General features: G+C 36.5%; 3 protein-coding genes across 11 annotated transcripts; 2 read left to right on the top strand and 1 right to left on the bottom strand.

Annotated features, from left to right (window-relative positions):
• The first annotated feature begins 554 nt into the window (after window positions 1-554).
• mapre1a (microtubule-associated protein, RP/EB family, member 1a) lies at window positions 555-8977 on the top strand. 7 transcript variants are annotated; one of them, XM_083553606.1, is made up of 8 exons: window positions 555-686; window positions 1737-1859; window positions 1979-2124; window positions 2257-2443; window positions 7355-7390; window positions 7521-7612; window positions 8471-8623; window positions 8727-8977. In XM_083553606.1, exons 2-8 carry the CDS (start codon window positions 1739-1741, stop codon window positions 8775-8777), a joined length of 786 nt encoding a protein of 261 aa, XP_083409732.1. In that variant the 5' UTR covers window positions 555-686; window positions 1737-1738; the 3' UTR covers window positions 8778-8977. The 7 variants fall into 7 exon arrangements, with proteins under 7 accessions (XP_083409732.1, XP_083409731.1, XP_083409730.1 ...); XM_083553605.1 differs by having other exon boundaries at window positions 2257-2452; window positions 7355-7405; window positions 8724-8977; XM_083553604.1 differs by having other exon boundaries at window positions 592-686; window positions 1705-1859; window positions 8724-8977.
• A 3014-nt stretch (window positions 8978-11991) lies between these two features.
• On the bottom strand, window positions 11992-14637 carry LOC310732860 (uncharacterized protein). Of its 2 annotated transcripts, XR_014535565.1 has the most exons (3): window positions 14342-14637; window positions 12350-12861; window positions 11992-12314 (listed from the first exon to the last, which is right to left on the bottom strand). XR_014535565.1 is itself a non-coding variant. In XM_083553555.1 (2 exons), the coding sequence occupies exons 1-2, from the start codon at window positions 14473-14475 to the stop codon at window positions 12549-12551; spliced, it is 447 nt and encodes a 148-aa protein (XP_083409681.1). In that variant the 5' UTR covers window positions 14476-14637; the 3' UTR covers window positions 11992-12548. The 2 variants fall into 2 exon arrangements, 1 of the variants encoding a protein (XP_083409681.1); XM_083553555.1 differs by having other exon boundaries at window positions 11992-12861.
• A 553-nt stretch (window positions 14638-15190) lies between these two features.
• On the top strand, window positions 15191-19649 carry LOC310732781 (organic solute transporter subunit alpha). 2 transcript variants are annotated; one of them, XM_083553442.1, is made up of 7 exons: window positions 15191-15442; window positions 17264-17415; window positions 17502-17599; window positions 17759-17914; window positions 18053-18164; window positions 18616-18868; window positions 18958-19649. In XM_083553442.1, exons 1-7 carry the CDS (start codon window positions 15373-15375, stop codon window positions 19371-19373), a joined length of 1257 nt encoding a protein of 418 aa, XP_083409568.1. In that variant the 5' UTR covers window positions 15191-15372; the 3' UTR covers window positions 19374-19649. The 2 variants fall into 2 exon arrangements, with proteins under 2 accessions (XP_083409568.1, XP_083409569.1); XM_083553443.1 differs by having other exon boundaries at window positions 15192-15442; window positions 17526-17599.
• The last annotated feature ends 2051 nt before the right edge of the window (window positions 19650-21700 follow it).

The raw sequence follows: 21700 nt of genomic DNA, 5'->3' as shown, positions 1-21700 counted from the left end.
TTCTGCATAATGCAGTACATTATGTATGTTCTAGAGCAGGGGTGTCCAATCTTTTCCAGAAAGGACCAGTGTGTGTGCAGGTTTTCATTGCAACCAAGCAGGTCTACACCAAATTCTACCTGTTCAAATCTAATTATCTTAATTTTCAATGACTATCAGGTATAACCATTGATTGGTTGGAATGAAAACCTGCACCCACACCGGCCCTTTGTGGAAAAGCTTGGACACCCCTGTTCTAGAAGCAGCATCATCGCAGCATCATGGATGATCGCATGCTCTTTTACTATGTTTAGGGACACATACACAAACTGAAACAGCTCTGTCTCAGTGATTGACAATTTACACACTATGTCCGACAGAACATGGTCTAAAGTTAAGTACCGGTCAGGAGGAAACAATGTTTATGTCAAGATCATGAGAAAATTACGTAGTGATTATGGGGAAAACAACGTTTGTTATGTCGAGATCACGAGAAGACAAGAAAGAAAAAAAATATTATAATGCAACGTCTCTTGTTGGACTTTCGTACAGCACATTTTATTAGCTGTTTTCCTTTAATTGGATGTAAGGTGTGGTCACGTGACCGAGGCGACACGCCCAGAGGGAATGAAGGCGGCTCAGATGGCGCAGCCCGAAACGGCGGCAGAGTCCAAATTCGAGCGACGGCGAGACTCAGTTTTAACCCGGTAATGTTACAATGAATGTTGTTTCGTTAACGCGTTTCGAAAACGTGCCAAAGACTCGAGCTTGAGTTTGAAAATAAACTCTGTAATTAGTTGTAATTGAATGCTTAAGTATATTTGTTGGTCAATTAGGTGATAGTAGGACGTACATATAACGCAGCGCGTGCGCTAACTCACCTGGCTGGTTTAAGCAGCTCTCCTAGCAAAGTTCTTGCTTGCAAAATTATAGCTGTATATTCTTCTTTCCTCGACATCCATAAAAGAGTTTGTTTTTTGTTTTTGTTTTTTTTTTTTTAAATGCAAATTTTGGTGCTTTTTGATTGTTGGATTATGTAGTATTACCTTTACCAGTTCGTGGTTGTGTTTGCAAAAGATAAAAGAGCAAGAACTTCTAATACTCTATTTTTTCCAGCAATGTCCTAATGAATAATTCAACGTAGAATAGCAAACCTAGTTTGTGAATGCACAGTTTCATGTATAAACTTGGCAAGCATGTTGATTTTAAGGACATTAATGGTATGCATCTGAATAGTGTGAACAGATATGGGGATTGAAGAGTTGGACTGATTAATGACTAAAGCATCGAGGCAGTGTTCTCTATTTAGAGATGAGGGAGGGGTGTAATCTATTTATCCACAGGTTGTCAGCTAGCACTGTGGGTCATGTAGGAAACCATTAACCAAGATGGCAAGTCAGAAGTTGAATGCTATTGAAGACAATAGCGTTTCAGTGGTTAAATTGATCATAAAATCCAGGGTTTAAACCCCAGCAGTGCCAAGCCACCAATGTTGGGCCATAACCCTCAACCCTCTCTGCTCCAGCTGTGCTGCAACATCGCTGACTCTTTGCTTTGACAATTTGGAATATGCAAAAATTACAATTTCCTTTTGGGATGAATACATTTTACATAGCACGATTAATGCAAGGTGTTCAGGGTGGATTTTTCCCTTTAAATTAAACGTTTGTGATTTACAATTGGCTAAGAATGAAAGTATGATAGAATTGAAAATGTTTATTTCAGAAGCACACCGTTTTTTTCCTGTCCTCTTCCAGTCATGGCTGTGAACGTTTACTCCACATCAGTAACCAGTGACAACCTCAGTCGCCATGATCTGCTGACCTGGATTAACAGTTCCCTCCACATGAACCATGCCAAGATCGAGCAGCTGTGTACAGGTCAGTCCCTTTACACTGACCTATTTCATCCTCAACAGACTTCATATACTTCAGATTATCTTTAGCAAGATGAGCTAAAGAACACACAAAGATGTGCTGCTGCTGTGGTGTTCCTATAGGTGCTGCATACTGTCAGTTCATGGACATGCTGTTCCCAGCATGCGTGCCATTGAAGAAAGTGAAATTCCAGGCCAAACTGGAGCATGAGTATATCCACAACTTTAAAATCCTACAAGGAAGCTTTAAAAAGTTAGGGGTTAATAAAGTAAGTAAAGACTAGCACAATGATTTATTTACAAATATTGTAAATACATTATTTATTGTATTGGGCACATACAATTTTGGCTAGTTGAATACAGTCCTGTGTTGTTTTTTCTTCTTCTTTTTTCTTTGGTAGATTATCTCAGTGGACAAGCTTGTGAAAGGAAAATTCCAGGATAACTTTGAGTTTGTGCAGTGGTTTAAGAAATTCTTTGATGCAAACTATGATGGAAAGGAGTATGATCCAGAAGCAGCTCGACAGGGCCAGGACGTCGCTGCCTCCCAGTGTACTGCTCCAAGCTTGACCAATAAACCTCGGAAAGGTAGTTTGGGTAAAAGCGTTTTTCCTAACCATAGCAGAATTCAGCATAGCCACTATTAGAGGCCAGGTCCATGCTAGGTCCATGATTTTTGTAAAATTTTAATAGTGAAAAACACAGGCATATTAATATTACATCTAGTATTACGATTTTAAAGTTGTTTGACCTTACATTGAATGGGTTTAACCCAAACCTCACTAACTCAAATGCAAGTCAACTTGTGGCAAGTTCAATATGTAAAGCTCTATTGTGCAAGTAAATAACCAAAATTGTTGGATTACGGTAAATACATTTTCTGTTAATCATGTATAAGAACATTTCAGATACAGTGGTCCCTGTCTAAACACACTTTTTTTTTTTTTTTTTTTTTTTTTTTTTAACATAGATATCGCCATCTTAAAAAATATATAAATAATAATGAGTTTCACTCATAGTACCAAAGTAGGTTCTCATTACAATTTCAGAATGTACTTTTGTAGGTGTTAAATTATTTTTTGTAATTCTTCTAAAATTTGCTTTGTGTCTAACAATCCATGGGGGAGAGAAGAGAAAAAAAAAAAAATAATAAAAAAAAAAAAAAATATATATATATATATATATATATATATATATATATATATATATATATATATATATATATATAGTGAGGAAAATAAGTATTTGAACACCCTGCTATTTTGCGGTGCATGTCCACTGTGAGAGACATAATCTAAAAAATAAATTCCAGAAATCACAATATATGATTTTTTTTAACTATTTATTTGTATGATACAGCTGCAAATAAGTATTTGAACACCTGAGAAAGTCAGTGTTAATATTTGGTACAGTAGCCTTTGTTTGCAATTACAGAGGTCAAACGTTTCCTGTAGTTTTTCACCAGGTTTGCACACACTGCAGGAGGGATTTTGGCCCACTCCTCCACACAGATCTTCTCTAGATCAGTCAGGTTTCTGGCCTGTCGCTGAGAAACACGGAGTTTGAGCTCCCTCCAAAGATTCTCTATTGGGTTTAGGTCTGGAGACTGGCTAGGCCATGCCAGAACCTTGATATGCTTCTTACAGAGCCACTCCTTGGTTATCCTGGCTGTGTACTTCGGGTCATTGTCATGTTGGAAGACCCAGCCTCGACCCATCTTCAATGCTCTAACTGAGGGAAGGAGGTTGTTCCCCAAAATCTCGCAATACATGGCCCCGGTCATCCTCTCCTTAATACAGTGCTGTTGCCCTGTCCCATGTGCAGAAAAACACCCCCAAAGCAAGATGCTACCACCCCCATGCTTCACAGTAGGGACGGTGTTCTTGGGATGGTACTCATCATTCTTCTTCCTCCAAACACGTTTAGTGGAATTATGGCCCAAAAGTTCTATTTTATTCTCATCTGACCACATGACTTTCTCCCATGACTCCTCTGGATCATCCAAATGGTCATTGGCAAACTTAAGACGTGCCTGGACATGTGCTGGTTTAAGCTGGGGAACCTTCCGTGCCATGCATGATTTCAAACCATGACGTCTTAGTGTATTACCAACAGTAACCTTGGAAACGGTGATCCCAGCTCTTTTCAGGTCATTGACCAGCTCCTCCCGTGTAGTTCTGGGCTGATTTCTCACCTTCCTTAGGATCATTGAGACCCCACGAGGTGAGATCTTGCATGGCGCCCCAGTCCGAGGGAGATTGACAGTCATGTTTAGCTTCTTCCATTTTCTAATGATTGCTCCAACAGTGGACCTTTTTTCACCAAGCTGCTTGGCAATTTCCCCGTAGCCCTTTCCAGCCTTGTGGAGGTGTACAATTTTGTCTCTAGTGTCTTTGGACAGCTCTTTGGTCTTGCGCATGTTAGTAGTTGGATTCTTACTGATTGTATGGGGTGGACAGGTGTCTTTATGCAGCTAACGACCTCAAACAGGTGCATCTAATTTAGGATAATAAATGTAGTGGAGGTGGACATTTTAAAGGCAGACTAACAGGTCTTTGAGGGTCAGAATTCTAGCTGATAGACAGGTGTTCAAATACAGCTGCAAATAAGTATCATACAAATAAATAGTTTAAAAATCATGCATTGTGATTTCTGGATTTTTGTTTTTTAGATTATGTCTCTCACAGTGGACATGCACCTACGATGACCATTTTAGACCCCTCCATGATTTCTAAGTGGGAGAACTTGCAAAATAGCAGGGTGTTCAAATACTTATTTTCCTCACTGTGTATATATATATATATATTTATTTATTTATTTATTTTATTTTTTTTGGTTGTTACACAGACACTGTGTACAAGTGTTTGCCCCCTTCCTGATTTCTTTTTTTTTGCATGTTTTGTCACACTTTAATGTTTTAGATAATCAAACTAATTTAAATATTAGCAAAAGATAACACAAGTGAACACATGCCGTTTTTAAATGTTGTTGTTGTTGTTGTTGGGTTTTTTTTTGTGAGAAAACAAAATCCAAAACAAAATGGTGCTGTGTGGAAAAGGTGTTCCATATATTAAACATTTTATTTTATGTAATCAATTTAATTATAACTTAATTTAATCAATACAATAAGTGTATTGCATGGATTAGATTTATTTAAATTTTTCTAAAAATATATTATTCAATCAATAAGAAATTTGATTTAAAATTGTTTTAAAAATGTAAACTGTTTAAATGTTGATCACAATTGGTGATAAACTGCGTTAAAACAAAAGACAAGCAATTTTGTGTACCGTTGTTGTCCCTAGTATATTTACTTATATCAAGGAACAATACTATAGAAATTAAACTGATATATTTTTAGAATAGTCAATGTGTAGTTTGTATAGCAGTATAGATTTACTGTCCTCTGAAAATAACTCAACATACAGCCATTATTGTCAAAATAGCTGCCAACAAAAGTGAGTACACCCCAAGTGATCACAGCTGTATGTTGTGTAACCATGCAAAGCCACATGTTCTATTCATCATGTTCATGTGTTTATCTGCTTGACATTTGTGTATCTTGTATTAGAGCAGTTAAAATTATACTTTGATTGCAGTTCTCTCATACTGACCTGGATGTTCAACATGGCACCTAATGGCCAAGAACTCGAATTAGAATTGTTGCTTTCCAAAAAAAAATGGCCTAGACTATAAGAAGATCTGTAACACCCTGAAATTGAGTTACAGTACAGTGGCCAGGGTCATACAGAAGTTTTACAAGACGGGCCCCGCTCAGAACAGGCCTGGTGCATGAGATGCATGAGTGCTGCAGCATTGATTTAGAGGTTGCAGAAGCAAAAGGTCCGCTTGTCATTGCTCAGACCATACGCCGCACACTGCAACTAGTTGGTTTGCATGACAGTCGTCCCAGAAGTAAGCCTCTTTTGAAGCTGGCTCACAAAAAAGATTTGCTGAAGACAACCTGTCCAAGAGCATGGATTACTGGAACCATGTTCTGTGGTCTGATAAGACTAAGAAACTTATTTGGCTCACACGATGTTCAGCCGAAGTGGCGACACCCTGGTGAGGAGTACCAAAAAAGAATTGTCTAGCCTACAGTCAAGCATGGTGGTGGTATCATTGTGGTCTGAGGATGATTAATGCTGCTGGTAGTGAGGAGCTGCAGTTCATTGAGGGAAGCAGGGATTCCAACATATTGTGTGACATTCTGAATCAGAACATCATGCCCTTCATTCAAAAAACCGAAACGTCAGTTTTAATTAGGGATGCACCGAATATTCGGCCACCAAAAATTTTCGGCCCAAAAGTTCCTTTTTTGGTTTGTTGTGATGATGCAAACAGAAACCGCTGCCTGCACGTGCTTGTCTAAAACAACATGTCTGTGGTGTGGACGTATTTCAGTATATCTGAGAAAGACCCACAGATAGCGATTTTCAAAACGTAATGGCAAAATTTCAAGAGGGGGTGCGTCTGCAAAAACTTTCTCCACGTCGGGTTTAATTTGAAATCCAAACATCCGATCGATATGCTAAATATGAGAGAAACACAAACGCACAGAAAAGCAAAACCCCTACGAGCACGCGCACTCCGTCTGTGGTGGACGTTTTTGAAAAGGCAAGGAAGTTTTGCAGTGATATTGTTGTATTGTATCTTTAAGCAGTTGCACTTGTTCTGAATGCACTTTGTTTTTATGAAAGAACATTTAATTTTACAACCTTTCAGCAGGCCAGAGGGCCTGTACATTATTATTTAATGTATACATGAGTGCATTTAAGTCAAACATTTAAGACTAAATTTAAATTTATTTTATCCTGTGCATTGTTGCAATGTGCTATAAATAAATATTTTCATTATTTGTGATTTATTCTTTATAAAATTTTATATTAATTTATGCAAGTTTAGTAAGTTTAGTACGCAGTCATAGCCATAAATGCAATGGTAATAATAATTGGCATAATTTCTTTCGGTGTTTCGGTTTTCGGCCTTGCTTTCCTCCTTTTTCGGTTTCGGCCAAGAATTTTCATTTCGGTGCGTCCCTAGTTTTAATACAACGATCAACATATTAACGACCCCAAACGCACATTGCCGAGATGCCAACTGCCTTGCTGAAGGTAAAGGTGATTGAGTGGCCAAGTATGTCTCCAGACCTGAACCTATTGACAACCCTACTAACAATAGTGCTCATACTAAATATTAACACTTTGTACACTGTTTTGACATGTTCACTTATGGTGTACTCACCAGTTATTATTTAGACAATAATGTATGTTGAGTTATTTTTTAGAGGACAGTAAATCTGTACTGCTATACAAACTGCACATTCACTACTCTAAAATATATCCAAGTTTCGTTTCTATAGTTTTGTCTCTTGAGAAGATAAACACCAACATGGTTGAAAAAATGTAAAGGGGTATACTCACTTTTGTAAGATAGTGTGTGGGTATGGTGTGTGTGTGTGTGTGTGAGATACATATGACATTTTTTTTCCCTCTCCAGAGACACAGATTTCAGTGAAACCTATGGCTCCAGTGGGTAAGATACAAAAATGTGTGTATAGTGTGTATAGTTAAACTGAATTAGCATTATTTGCAGCTTTATTCTGCTATGATGTTGTAATTATGCACCACTCTGACCATTGTGTTGTGTACCATGGTGTTTCCAGCTCCACAGAGAATGTCTGCAGCTTCTCCCAACCGAGCAACTCCTCCTGTGCAGAGAACAGATTCAGGGGCCAAAGAGGAGCTCATGCAGATGGTTAGATTTTGCAAAAAAAAAAATTACCTCATACAATTTTATGCACACCTTAAAACGCAAATCTCAATATAATTATTAATTTAGATTTGTTGTTTATAGAAGTACTGCACCACAAATCTGATAATGCTAAATTCATAAATGGGTCAATCATGTAAATGTACTCTAAGACTTTTAACTTACCATATCAGATTTGCAACATACTTTCTTGATATATTTTGGCACAAGTCATTATTTCTTAACTATTTATGCTATTTGCTTGAAATTTCAGAGAATGGTATGCTGTATAAATTACCACAGTTGCATTGGTCAACACTGACCTGCTGAAAAATGTGGAGAATAAAGCACATTAAAGCTTTCAACTTTTCATATATATCAGGAAATATTTCTAATCAATTATGCTATATTTTATTATGGAAACAGACATTTTTGCATTTATTTATTTTTTAATAATCAATAATTTCCATCTTCAACTTCAGCAGGCCACAAATGAGCAATTATGTAACAGCAGTTTTTTCTTTTTACACTAGACAACAATTGTGTCCAAGTATTCTAGAAGCCGTGACTCTGGATTTTTAGCTTTTGTGTTTATAGTAAAATGTCATACTCGGATCAAACTTTCACAAAAACCAATGCAGATATCAGCCTGAAATGCTGCACATTTAATATATTGGGAATGGTAATATTTATTTCCAGTATAAGTAGGAAGCAAACAGATGTAGTCATAGTTTCTTTTTTTTAAATTCGCTGGGTTTTGTTCATTTTCTCATTCACACCTGTATTTTATTGAATATATTTTAGCAGATTCCACCAAAGCATCATACCTAGCTTTGTATTTAGTTTCACATATATTTTCGCCAGGTCAGTGATCTAAAGTGCACTGTTGTTGATTTGGAGAAGGAGCGGGACTTTTATTTCAGCAAACTGAGAAACATTGAGCTCATTTGCCAGGAAAAAGAGGGAGAAGCCGATCCCACACTGCAAAAAATAGTTGACATTCTATATGCCTCAGATGTAAGTGTTACTTAAGGTATTTAAGGTGTATATATATATATACACAGGCAGTGGTGTTTTTAGTCATTCACAACATTTCTTTTAATTGATTTTGTTTTAGCAGGAGGGTTTTGAAATCCCAGAAGATGATGCTGGTGAACCAGAAGAGTTTTAGGCAATTGCCAGGTTAAATGTAAAGCTCTTGTTAAAGTGTTTAAATTTGCACATGCACACTGCCATCTTCCAGTTAGGTGCCTTTTGCATTTGCACTTTAAATGTTTTATATTTGTAAGTGTTCTATTTCTGTGGCTTCAAATATTTATTTTTGAATTAACAGATGTATGATTTTGATATTATTAAAGGTGTTTGTTGCAATTTCTCTAAACGTGATTGTGTTTAGTCGAACATTAAGATAAGGTTGCTCTTGCAGCACTGTGCTCATGTAAAGAACGCACATTGCCATAAGCTACTGTTAAATTTCAGTTCTAGCTTTTAACTGCCTCTAACTTGTACATGTAATCTGTTGTTTTCTGGTCTTCCCTCTGGCAACTTCCCCTTTCTGAGGCACTGGTTAGACAAGAAATAAAATACAGGCCAAGTAGCTTTTAAAATAAAGACATTTTAGGATACTTTCACTTTAACTTTTATATCCTGATTAAATTGAAACAACTTTAGGCTTTTTTTTCTTGCATGAATGGTTACATTACTGCAGGTAATCTTAAAAGTTTATACAAAGTTTCATAAGAAGCATCAACAAAAATAGACCAATGTGATCCATAATTGTTTCAAAACATGCATATGTTTGCATGAGGTGTTACTCTTAAAACTAACATCTGAGCATCTTTACGGAGAGAGCTGCCACTTAACTGTTTTATATGTAGACAAACCTTTACATGTACACTTAATAATTACTATGCAATTGTTCTGTATTGCAGGTTTTGAAATAAAATATTTGTTTACACACTAAAAATAATCCAAAGTAATTATACCATCTTTCCTTTATCGCTCCTTACTAATATATATAATACTAATATATAATTATATACTAATATATACTTTTGAGGGATAGTTCTATGTTTCAAAATAACTTTGAGCTTAAACATGCAGGTCCAAGTTTCCTAATACAGTTTTTTAAACCAATCTTCTGTCAAACATAAAAAAAAGTTTTTTTTTTCTTTTTTACATTTTGCCACTTTTATTAGTTTCTTGCATAAATGAAATAAGCAATAATTACGCTCCTTAGTAGTCTGGGTTTGTGCATTTTTGGTACATAAAGCCTTTCTTAAAAACGTTTTATTAACCTGTTGCTATTGCATCAGCTCTCGAACGACGCCATCTAGTGATCCTGTGCAAAATATTTAATTTATTTATTCATTCATTCATGTATTTTAATTATTCCGATAAATGAATACACACGCTCATACCCAATTAATGATTATTATGCTAATAGTTATTTTATTTATTTAATTTTATTTGTAAGGAGTAGTTGGAGGTGGTAGAACACTAAGGTAAATAGGTCAATTTTGTCTCTTGAATCCTGTAACCTTCACTCTTTCTGCCTGCAAGCAGGTATCAGAGGATAACTTAAAATTTTGGATTACTAGAAAACGTCCACCTTACGAATTAACTCTTGTATTTACATTTACACTTATTTTGGGACATTCATTATAGCATTTATCTGGTAGTTCACATATTAAGAAGAAGAAATAAGAAGAAATAGTCTCAGGAGATCTAATGGTACAACACGTTTGGTTTTAAAATTTAATACATGTCTAAATAGTAGTGTTTACAACGACAAAAAACAGCACATATTCAGTGCAACATTTTCTGTAGCTGAATAGAAATATTTAGTTGCCACCTGCTGTGTAGCACTCTTAAATAAATCATTAATTAAATTAAAATTAATTCAGAATCATAACAAAATAAAGCATTCTAATTAATTCACAAATACACTATTCAGCTAAAGTTATGTAAACACCAAACCATCAACAAAAATGATAAATTATTTGCTATTGGTTGGGATATTTGTGCCCATGCATGCAGTGATTCATACAGAAGTAGATGCAAAAATTTCCCGAAATAGATGTAGTAAGGTGCTATTGGGTGAAGGCTGGCAGTTTCCTAAGCAGCGTTTACTGGCTGAGTTTAGCTTTAGTACAGAAGGGAAAGATGTAAAATAAGCTCAGAGCTTACTGCAGGTTTAGGCCCCTTAGTTCCATTCAAAGAGAAACCTTAATGCTTCAGCAGACAATGAAATCTGAAAAATGTATGCTTCTAACTCTGCACCAACAATTTAGGAAACTCAGCTGCAAAACTATAAAGAATAGAACTGGATAAATCAAAGGTTATCATGAAAATGTGAACATCTTTGTGTTAAGTATACCCCTAAATCACTTTTGTCCGAACAGTTCAACACAGAGCAAGTATGAAATAATGAGTTATTATTATTATATATGAAGTGACAGGAATGTAAGTTTGTGTCCTTTTAAACTTATCTGCTGTGTTTTTATTTAAGTAAAGGAAGGGCGATGTGAATAAATGTGTTTAATTTAGCCTCTTATATTTATTTATTTTTATTTGAAATAAAAAAAATTGTCAAACAAAAATCTATGCTGCATTATTTGCACGTTAATAAAATTAGCACCGTTAAAAATGATTTTCCTAGTTTTTTTGCTTTAGCATTTAAAAAAACAAAACGGGACTCATCTGTGTTTTTTGAATTAGTATATTATAGGACTGTATAATATATAGTCATCTAAGTTTAAAGAAACACTTATGTATGTTTGAAGTATGTATTTATCTAAACTGGCTATCAGGTTGTCTCTAATTGCTGCATTTCTCGCAACGCTGAAGCTGTGCCAAGAAAATCTTGGCAAAAGTGCCATCTCAGAGACAGCAACATTCTTCCATGGCTTCCCTCTGAGAATCGGTTAGTCAGCAGGGAACAGTAGTAGCTGCAGAATGAACATCACCACCTCCAGTGCTAAGCAGATTGAACACACCTGGGAACTCTGGCAGGAGAAGGGCAAACTGGAAATAACACTGTGTGCACCATTTGTATCCTAAATCTTCGCAGACAAGATGAACTTGTCAGTTTGCCGTTGACGATGATGTTTATATAAAGTAGATTTGTTTCACCTCTGAATTTGATTTGTGGAATTTAATATAAATGAATATCTAAACTGAAACATCTGCCATTCTGAGCTCCTGATCTATAGAAAAATTTTGGCACATCTTACTCCCTATATGCATCTTATTGTAACTCACTATCACATACAGTGTTTAATTCTAATGATACAAGAGATGCATCATGGGCACTACTGCTGACAAAACTGTTCAAGGAACAGCAGCACTGTACAATGATTATTGATTAATGTTGATTACACAACTTTATATAACCCCTCAATGAAGTTTATTAAAATAATGTTCTAAATTTTTGTGTAAAGGATTGTGAACACATCAACCTATCCTTCATCACTCAGGTCCTTATTTCTGCGCTTCTTAATGGTCACCAACAACAAAAAAAGGGACAACCAGGAAACCAAATTCTACAGTCATGTTTCCATTACAGGGCAAGATCATTAAAAAAAAAATAGTTTACTAAAGAAAGCTTTAAAATCCTGAAACTAAAGCTTGTGAAAGAGAACTTTGTATAAGCATTTAATAAGCAAAGAACAATAAAATTCAGAGAAAGATAGAAGTTATATTAATCCTCATAAATTGATTTGACTCAATGAACAGCCATACGGTATAAATATATAAAATTAGAAAGGAATTATAGCATAATGTATAGCATTGTTAATTACAAAAGATGACTTACAAATGACTTTTACAAATGAATTAATATTTACATTGAATTAATACGAAGCACAGCTAGAAAAGGGAAAACAAATTCTCACTGGCACCATTTTTCCATACAGTTCAATAATTCACGATTCTGCTTTAGCTACTTCTCCCAAGGTTTTAACTTCCTTGGCATTTGCGATGAAGTGGGAAGTTGGTTACAAGGTTTGATGTCCAGCTTTTGGAGTCCTGGAATCTCTTTTCCTTCTTGAATCATTTGAAACACTTCTGCAAAAGATAGCTGGATGTTCTGTGCTGACTTGGCCTCCATGTCTGTCTGGGGAAGAATCACTTTCTCAGAGTTACTTGTGCCAAAGTCATGTTGAACACTGCTCATCTCCTCAGCAGCCTGGTGTGATCTATCTGATACAGCACACCATTCCTTGTAACCACTCAGGTCAATTGGTTCAAAAAACCTGGAATGGAATAAAAGTAATAATTTGATTTACAATGATCTTTTCATATTTTGCTTCTTATCGTCATATCCAGAAATTATTATACAAAGATTTTCTGCAGTTTAATAAAACCTATTTTCTTTGGAGATGAGGAAAAATAAAATAAACATTTTGTCTATGCCCTCATGTCTGCGTTCCTTTCCAGCTCTTCTTTTTAGATATGCGGTCATAGCAAAGTCCCTGCTAACATTCTGCACACAATCCATGTTATCATTAACTATTACATAACAGGTAAAAATAACAATCTGCATTTTTTTCATTCTCTCGTTCTCTCCATTAAGAAGTAAAGACTTGTCCTGAGATACCAGTGACTCTGATCCCTTCTGCTTCCTGGACCCACTTTATCCAACCTTATGCCCTACTTCTGGTTGAAGTTCTCATCACCTGAAAACCATTCACTGCTGCCTAGAATGGACTACAGACAGATACATAAGATTTGTGTGGATGGTAAAACTTAATAAAGAGGGCTTGAGACAGCAATTAATAGACTTTAATTTTCTCAGATGGCTTGAGACTAGAGTTTTTTTTATAATAGTGACTCCACAAACAGTCAAGTCCCTTAAATCCCAATTAGTAAACAACTTCATCAACATATCCTTCATGTTCCTGGTTCCTGCACTGTTTAGCAATATATTAAACAGTTATTTAATGAAATTATGTCTATCACCATTCGTTGTTTCAGGACTTTTTCATGCCACAGTCGGCTCTGGTCTGGTTTTTGCTCATTTAAAACTATTTAAAATGTATATCCTGAATTGATATATTTCTATAAAGCTTTGCTGTGACAATGTCTTCTGATTTATAGTGTTACAAAATGCTTTAATGTTGCTGCCTTCCTCAGCAGTTTGAGCTACAGGAGCTCGTCTGTTGGATCGGACCACACGGACCGGCCTTCGCTCCCCATGTGCATCAAAGATCCTCATGACCCTGTCGCCGGTTCACCACTGTTCCTTCCTTGGACCACTTTTGATAGACACCGCAGACCAGAACCATCCCACAAGAGCTGCAGTTTTGGAGATGCTCTGACCCATCTAGTCATCTACTCATCACAATTTAGCCATTATAAAGCTCACTCAAATCCTTATGCTTGCCCATTTTTCTTGCTTCTAACACATCAACTTTGAGGACAAAATGTTCACTTGCTGCCTAATACATCCCACCCACTAACATGTGCCATGATAAAAAGATAATCAGTGTTATTCACTTCACCATTCATAATGTTATGTCTGATCGGTGTATATGTATATATTATTATCTTCGTAGTTTTCATTTATAATGTGAATTGCTTTCAGTATACTATTTTTTACTCTCTGTGCAGTTTTAATGTTTGAATCTTCCTCTGAGAGGAATAAAGTGAACAACAGATTTTCCACGATGCTGAGCAGCTCCTGCTGTTACTGTTTATATAAGAAGAAAAAAACAGGGCTTTCTGCACAGTTACCTGTTATAAAAGTAGATCTTTAGCTTTAGCAAATCTTCTTTACATGTTGGCGTGTTTACTTTCTTCAGCCCGTCTTGAAATCGAGCATCGCTGTCAAAGTCATACGAGTCAAATCGAATGTAGAGAGACTCCATTATTGCTATACAGCAATGTTACAGGCAGTGTAACACGAGCCAGCTGAAAACACACACAATATTCATTCATAAATAGTCGAACATCGGATCATAACCAAACTCGACGATCTCGGTATTGACTTCATCATGCCAACATGTTTACTGCCCACATGCTTATTTCCGTATACGCCTACTAAGAGGATCTGGATTTCAAAATAACTGTCTTATCTATATTGTGTGCCTGAATGACAAACATAATAGAGATATTGTAATGCATAACTGTGTATGTAATATAATTGTAGCAATGTATTTGATTTGCTGTTTTATGTGCACATAATTTTTTTTTATCAAATCGCTACAATTCAATATAATTCTTAATTATACCCCGTGGTTAATATGGACGACTTAATTTTGTTGTAATTTTGTGATTTATGAATGCATGAAATATTGTCAGATTGATTTATGCAATTTATTATATACTTATAATATATATATATATATATATATATATATATATATATATATATATATATATATATATATATATATATATATATAAAATTATAATATAATAATATTTAAACAAGATAGATTTGCCACCTGTATGAAATATGACGGTGATTTGTTTTTGAGATGGAGATCATTTGAGAATGTCACCTTACATTTGTAATTGATTCATAGCAGAGATATTTGCCTATACCATTAAACCCTGTGCTGCACCAGTCTGCATGCAGGTGGATGGACTTGGCCCCTCACCTGTACATCTACCTGTATTTGTCAATCATTAATTTCTCAGATCAGGAAGACAATCAGGAACTTCCTTAGCACAGAGCAGATCCAACTCTCTGACTATCTTTGGCTGTTGTTAAAACCAACGTATTAAAACAAAATCTTGTTCAGATTTCAGAGGTCAGAGCAATGATCAAGAAAACAGACAACTGCAGCCTGATGGGTGCTGAGATCCCACTTTCATCCGAGTTCTTTAAAGGTAAACATGAGATAGCACTTCAGCTTGGTTGTTTTTGCAACCAGCGATCCTTACATATTAATGGAGAATCTTAATTATGTCTGTCTGAGATTGTAAACATTTTTGTCCCAAGCATCCATTAATATAGGCAAAAAAAAAAAAAAATTATAAATAACATATTTCTTAAATATTTTTTGGGATTTGTATTTTGCTGTTTGTTCACTGTTCCTAAACAAAAATGCTTTAGATTGATGTAACAATAATGTTATAATGGAAGGATTATGTTGCACTTATGTCACATTATTTATGCAGCCCCACTGTAATATCTCTGCACTCTTGTGTTAAGAATTCAGAAGGTGTTAATATCTGTAACAATTCTGCCTCCTTCCTAGTAAATCACATTTATATTATTTCCCTGGCTCTAATCCATTGGCATTTCTATAGTAACAGTTCAGGGACTTTACATGAACAAATAAGGGGGAAGAAAACCCACTGTAATTGCTGATATTGTAAGGATTTGTGTAAAGAGTCTCCAGTGTTAGTGCCATTTGGGGAAAATGTTTTGCCTAATGTTTTCTACCATGGGAAACTGAAAAAAAAATTTTATTATATGCAACTGCTTTTAAACACACTGCATATTTTTTTTTCTTAATAGCATAAGTGCTAATCATAATCATAAGCATTAGTGATAGAGAGAAAGAAAGATTGAGAGAGAGAGAGAGAGAGAGAGAGAGAGAGAGAGAGAGAGAGAGAGGCTGATAAGAGAATAACTAGATCTACATGTTAAAACATAAGAGACAGTCCGCTAGTGATCAGTTTCCTCCCTCTAACAGCACATCCCTCTTGTTTTATTCCCAATAAGATTCCTTTTTTGTATGCATATTATATAATCTTTTTCGATTACCCTCAGCAGATCGTGTGACAACAGTGCAATGAACAAAATCATGTAGATACAGAACATGTGCTTCAGTTAATGTTCACATCAAACAAAAAGAGGTGATTTCAATTCGTTTGATTGTGGCTTTTTTTTTTTACCAGACATGATGGTTTGGATTGATTATATTCTGTTCTTCTGGTATTTTTTTTTAACTAATCCCAATGATTAAAGTTTGCACAGGGCGAAAAAAAAAAAAAAGGCATTTAGCGTGTGACAGTTCTGTGGGTGTAAATGCCTTGTGGTTGAGAGAGGTCAGAGGAGAAACACCAGATTGGTTTGAGCTGCCAGAAGGACAACACCACTCAAATCATTATGCTTTAGAACAGCAGAAAACCACTAAGTCCACAGTATAAACAAGCTCAACAACATGTGAAGACAAGACAAAGAACAGGATATGTTTGTCCGATTTTGATCTATACAGTTTTAGTAAGTCTGCACCCTCATCTTATTGTTATTGGCTAACAGAAGTGAAATCACAATGTGGTCATCTGCTGTTGTAGTTCATCCTGTGGTGCATTTATTCTCACTATAGTTGTAAATAGTGATTGTTCTTTGTTGTTAACAATTATTGTAGAATTGGGGACACATTTCAGATTTGAGTAATTTATAGTAGACATAAAACTCTGGTTTGAATATATATTTTTTAAATGCATAATACTTTTATATGTGTATATGCAAAACTGTATTTATGATAACAAATTGTCTTCAAACCCTTAATGGTCATAAGCTCTTTTGTTGTTTTGTTTTATAGTAAAAGAAATGCCAATAAATACATTACCTTTGTCATATTATTATATTTTTGAGAGAGGTTACCTGTGTGCTTTCTGGTTGTAGTGATTTTCTGCAAAATACAGTTTTGTGCATATTTTAAAGAAGTTAAGATTGTTAATGTTTCTCACATAAAGTAATTAAAAACGAGTTGTGGCTGTACCTCGTCCCCGCTGCACTGGCTGTCCTTCTACTGGCTCTGTTCCTGGAGGAAGTTGGCTTTTTTCTCCGCCACGTGCCTTCGTCCAGACACAGGTGCCTCAGCCTGTGGATCTTGGGCATGTATCCGGTAAAACATTACCTAAACATTATTATCAGTCAGTAGATGGTTTTGTTATATGATATGCTTTGAAAGACTAATGATTATCAGTTTAGTTTTTTGCTATACTTTTACATCAGGTCTTCGGAATGACCTCCATCACTGCACTATATGTTCCCAGGTCCTCCTCATTGTGCAATTTTATAGCTTCTTTGTAAGCAACTTTTACATTCTTGCTATACTTTTGATTGTATTAATGTATGGTTGCCAAATCATCAGAAATACTATACCTTTATATATTTTTTGTCTGATTTTATTTTATTTTTAAAATTCATATAGATTGCTCTAAAGTATTCTCAATTTTGTCTTAAAGATATCACTCCTTAACTCTGTTGAAGTTTATGGGTCTTATTGAAAACTTCTTTGGAGGGAAGACCCGAATGCTTGAGGTGCTGGCAGGGGAACAGGTTTCTCCAGACCCTTTTCCCTGTTGCTGTTGCTGCTGTTTGCCCCTCATCAACATTAACAGGTAAAGCACAACAGAGCCACATACTCATTTTGCATTGCTTTCAAGTAAATACTTTTGAGCTATTTGGTTTACATTGTAAAGGCTATAGCTAAATATGAAATAAACTTCTTTTGTTGTAACATCACACCTCTGCTACAGGACAAGTCTAGGATGGATGACGGCTGCGGTTCTCCAGCTCTCTGTAGTCAGAACTCTTGTTTTCTTCATCACACTCGTCCTTTGGACAGATGAACAGTATGACTATGGTGATGTGAGTCAATCATTAACAAGTTTACTTGTACATTTTACTAATTTGCCTGCTAGAATATACCGTTAATATATACATTAAATGAATCTACTGACCTTGCTGTGACCTTCCAAATATCAGTTCAATTCCTTATAAATCCTACACACATTCAATGAGTTATCTAGAGATATCTAGTATCTGACATTCAGACAACCTGAATACAATGCAAATATTACATACTAGCATGTGGTCACATTAATTAACCAGTAAATGTCCTGCCAGTGATTTTACTTCTTATAAGACTTTTTCACAGCCTTTTTCAAATAATATGTTTGAATTCTGGCTGTTTCAGGTGTGTAAGAATTTAAAACAATTGCTTGTTCAAATACTTTGTTAAAGCAGTTCAATAAATGGCATGTTTATTCAGCATAGTAACTACATCAATGCTTTGAATTTTTTGTATTCTTCATCCCAGGTTGAATCATTTGATCCCAACATTTATGTAAATGCAGTCATTGGTGTGTCCACCTTCATGTCCTATTACGGCTACCTGCTGTTTTATAAAGCAACCAGAAGAGCACTGCATGGCTATGGACTTCGAGCTAAATTTGTTTGCATCATTGTTGTTTTAGTCCTGTGTGGACTTCAGAATGGGATTTTGGAAACTATGGGGGCATTAAAAGTTGTGCCTTGTGCACCTCCCTTCTCTGCTCTGTTTCGCTCTCAGTGTGAGTCTTCGCACCAGTCCTGATATTATTATATATTTGCGGATGTTTTAATCTGTAATTTGAATTTTCTTTTTCTCCCTCTGTCACAGTAATCTACCACTATTCAGTAATTGTGGAGATGTTCTGCATCAGCCTTTTTGCTCGCAATATATTCCGTAAAGTGGAGCCCAGTCCAGAAGATGCTTATAGTCTTGAGGAGAGAATAATCAGTCATAAGGAAGTTCAAACAGAAACACAGTTGCCCTTCGCGGTTCAGCTTAGCTCCCAGGCAGAGGAGACATGCTGCTCTAACCATGGCTACAGCAGCGATAGTGAAGACAGCTTGTGCAAAATTGAGCATGCTCCCCTGGACCACTTTCCTTTTCCCTTACAGTCCATGCCTCTGGATTTGTCAGAGAAAGACAGTGATAACCAACCTGATGAGAATAAGACTACAGATCCCACAACCATAATAGTCAGTGCTGAAATCAACTATGTGGTAAATAATGATGTCACTGTTGTATAGCAGCTGACAGCCAGATATAACCACCAATGTTATCTTGTTACTCTCATGTAGTGGAAGTCTGATAACATTCAACCTCTGTGCTTCAGTTTGTTAACCACTGCTTGATGTTTGTGTAAGTTTTACATGACTTTATCTTTTTAATTGTATGTCATTGTCAAATTGGGTTTTGAGTAAACTCAATGAGGTATTAGAATTGTTTTGTATAAAACAGAAAATACTTCTATGTAGTATTTATAAACACTTCCCATAATAAAGTTAACTCATTTTGGAAACTAATTTACAAACTTAACTAAAACACAAACAATTTAGAAACTGTTTCCAATATCCTCAGCTGTATACTGTTTTATAAAGAATTTGTAAACGTTTATTGTCAGAATTGTCACAATAAATATTTTATGATTTTTACGATCCATGTGATCATTTCATGATGCAAAACATTCATAAAATGTATGTCAAAAAGCTTATGATTAATGATTAATTCAGTTGGCTCTAGATATACAGTGCAGTAGTTTACAGTGCAAGAAGAAGAACAGTGTTGTTTTTTTGTGGTTTTTTTGTATAAATTTTATCCATTCAGTTTCACATGTCAAGTCAAGAAGTCAAGAAGCTTTTATTGTCATTTCAACCATATATAGGTGATGCAGTACACAGTGAAATGAAACAACGTTCCTCCTGAACCCAGGTGCTACATTTAACAACATAAAACAACAGTCACAGAACAGACTGCACTGTTTGCAACTGGTGCAAACAGTGCAAAAGACAACACAAGACAGTGCAAGACAACACAGGACAGTGCAGGACAATACACAATACACAAAATATAAAAATAAAAATAGCAATAGCTCCGCCAGTAAAACCTGTCGTGACAGAATAAGGTGCACAGTAGCAGAAAAATTTAAACAGAAAAATGTAAACAGAATTGTGCAATTCTACAAAAGCAGAAAAATGTAAACAGAATTGTGTAATTCTACAATTTAGCAGCAATCAAAATAAACTGAACAGTGACCAAAGGATTTGGACAGAATATTGTGCAAAGAGAGCAAGTCCCGGAAGATCAGCAACAAAAGGCATGTAAACATTTTGCGATAATGAAAAATGTAAATGGTGCTGAAACCTGGGTGTGCGAAGTGTATAATGTGTGTTGAGTCCGGTTGTTCAGATCAGTCACACAGTTGTGTGTAAGTGTGTGTGTGTGTGTGTGTGAGTGTGTGTGTGTGTGTGAGAGAGTTCAGTTCAGATGTTTGTTGAGGAGCCTGATGGCTTGCGGGAAAAAACTGTTGCACAGTCTTGATGTGACGGCCCGAATGCTTCGGAACCGTTTTCCTGATGGTAGAAGGGTGAAGAGTGTGTGTGACGGGTGTGTGTGGTCATCCACAATGCTGTTTGCTTTGCGGATGCAGCGTGTGGTGTAAATGTCCATGATAAAGGGGAGAGAGACTCCGATGATCTTCTCAGCTGTCCTCACTATCCTCTGTAGGGTCTTGCGATCCGAGACGGTGCAGTTCCCAAACCAGGCAGTGATGCAGCTGCTCAAGATGCTCTCGATGGTCCCTCTGTAGAACATGGTCAGAATGGGGGGAGGGAGATGAGCTTTCCTCAGCCTTCTCAGGAAGTAGAGACGCTGCTGGGCTTTCTTGGTGATGGAGCTGGTGTTAAGTGACCAGGTGAGGTTGTCCACCAGATGAACACCAAGGAATTTGGTGCTCTTTACGATCTCCACTGAGGATCCATCGATGATCAGTGGAGAATGGTCACTCTGTGTTCTCCTGAAGTCATCAACCATCTCTTTAGTTTTGTCAACGTTTAGAGACAGATTGTTGGCTCCATACCAGGCTGTTAACCGTTGCACCTCCTCTCTGTATGCTGACTCGTCGTTCTTGCTGATGAGACCCACCACGGTCGTGTCATCGGCAAACTTGATGATATGATTCGAGCTGGGCGTTGGTGCACAGTCGTGAGTCAGCAGAGTCAAACAGCAGTGGACTGAGCACACAGCCCTGAGGGCCTCTAGTGCTCAGTGTGGTGGTGCTGGAGATGCTGTTCCCGATCCGTACTGACTGAGGTCTCTCAGTCAGGAAGTCCAGGATCCAGTTACAGAGGGAGGTGTTCAGGCCCAGTAGGCTCAGCTTCTCGATCAGGTGCTGAGGAATAATTGTGTTGAATGCTGAACTGAAGTCTATGAACAGCATCCTTACATGAGAGTCCTTGTTATCCAGATGGGTGAGGGCCAGATGGAGGGTTGTGGAGATGGCATCGTCCGTGGAGCGGTTTGTACGATACGCAAACTGCATGGGGTCCAGAGCGGGTGGGAGCTGGGTCTTTATGTG

The sequence above is a fragment of the Silurus aristotelis genome (genome assembly GCF_946808225.1).
Source record: "Silurus aristotelis genome assembly, chromosome: 11".
Taxonomy (NCBI): Eukaryota; Metazoa; Chordata; class Actinopteri; order Siluriformes; family Siluridae; genus Silurus; species Silurus aristotelis.
Note: the sequence above shows the minus strand (reverse complement) of the source record. Positions and strands in the feature narration are given on the sequence as shown.

What these genes read in the sequence shown, in the direction of transcription:
- mapre1a (XM_083553600.1), top strand. Translation starts at nt 607, where the DNA reads ATGAAGGCGGCTCAGATGGCGCAGCCCGAAACGGCGGCAGAGTCCAAA. An exon ending in AGTGGGTAAGATACAAAAAT is followed by an intron (nt 7,406 to 7,520) that starts GTGTGTATAGTG and finishes TGGTGTTTCCAG; the next exon opens with CTCCACAGAGAATGTCTGCA. An exon ending in AAGAGGAGCTCATGCAGATG is followed by an intron (nt 7,613 to 8,470) that starts GTTAGATTTTGC and finishes TATTTTCGCCAG; the next exon opens with GTCAGTGATCTAAAGTGCAC.
- LOC310732860 (XM_083553555.1), bottom strand. Translation starts at nt 14,475, where the DNA reads ATGGAGTCTCTCTACATTCGATTTGACTCGTATGACTTTGACAGCGAT. An exon ending in AAGATCTACTTTTATAACAG is followed by an intron (nt 12,862 to 14,341) that starts GTAACTGTGCAG and finishes ATTCCATTCCAG; the next exon opens with GTTTTTTGAACCAATTGACC.
- LOC310732781 (XM_083553442.1), top strand. Translation starts at nt 15,373, where the DNA reads ATGATCAAGAAAACAGACAACTGCAGCCTGATGGGTGCTGAGATCCCA. An exon ending in TGCAATTTTATAGCTTCTTT is followed by an intron (nt 17,600 to 17,758) that starts GTAAGCAACTTT and finishes TTTGTCTTAAAG; the next exon opens with ATATCACTCCTTAACTCTGT. An exon ending in CCCCTCATCAACATTAACAG is followed by an intron (nt 17,915 to 18,052) that starts GTAAAGCACAAC and finishes CCTCTGCTACAG; the next exon opens with GACAAGTCTAGGATGGATGA.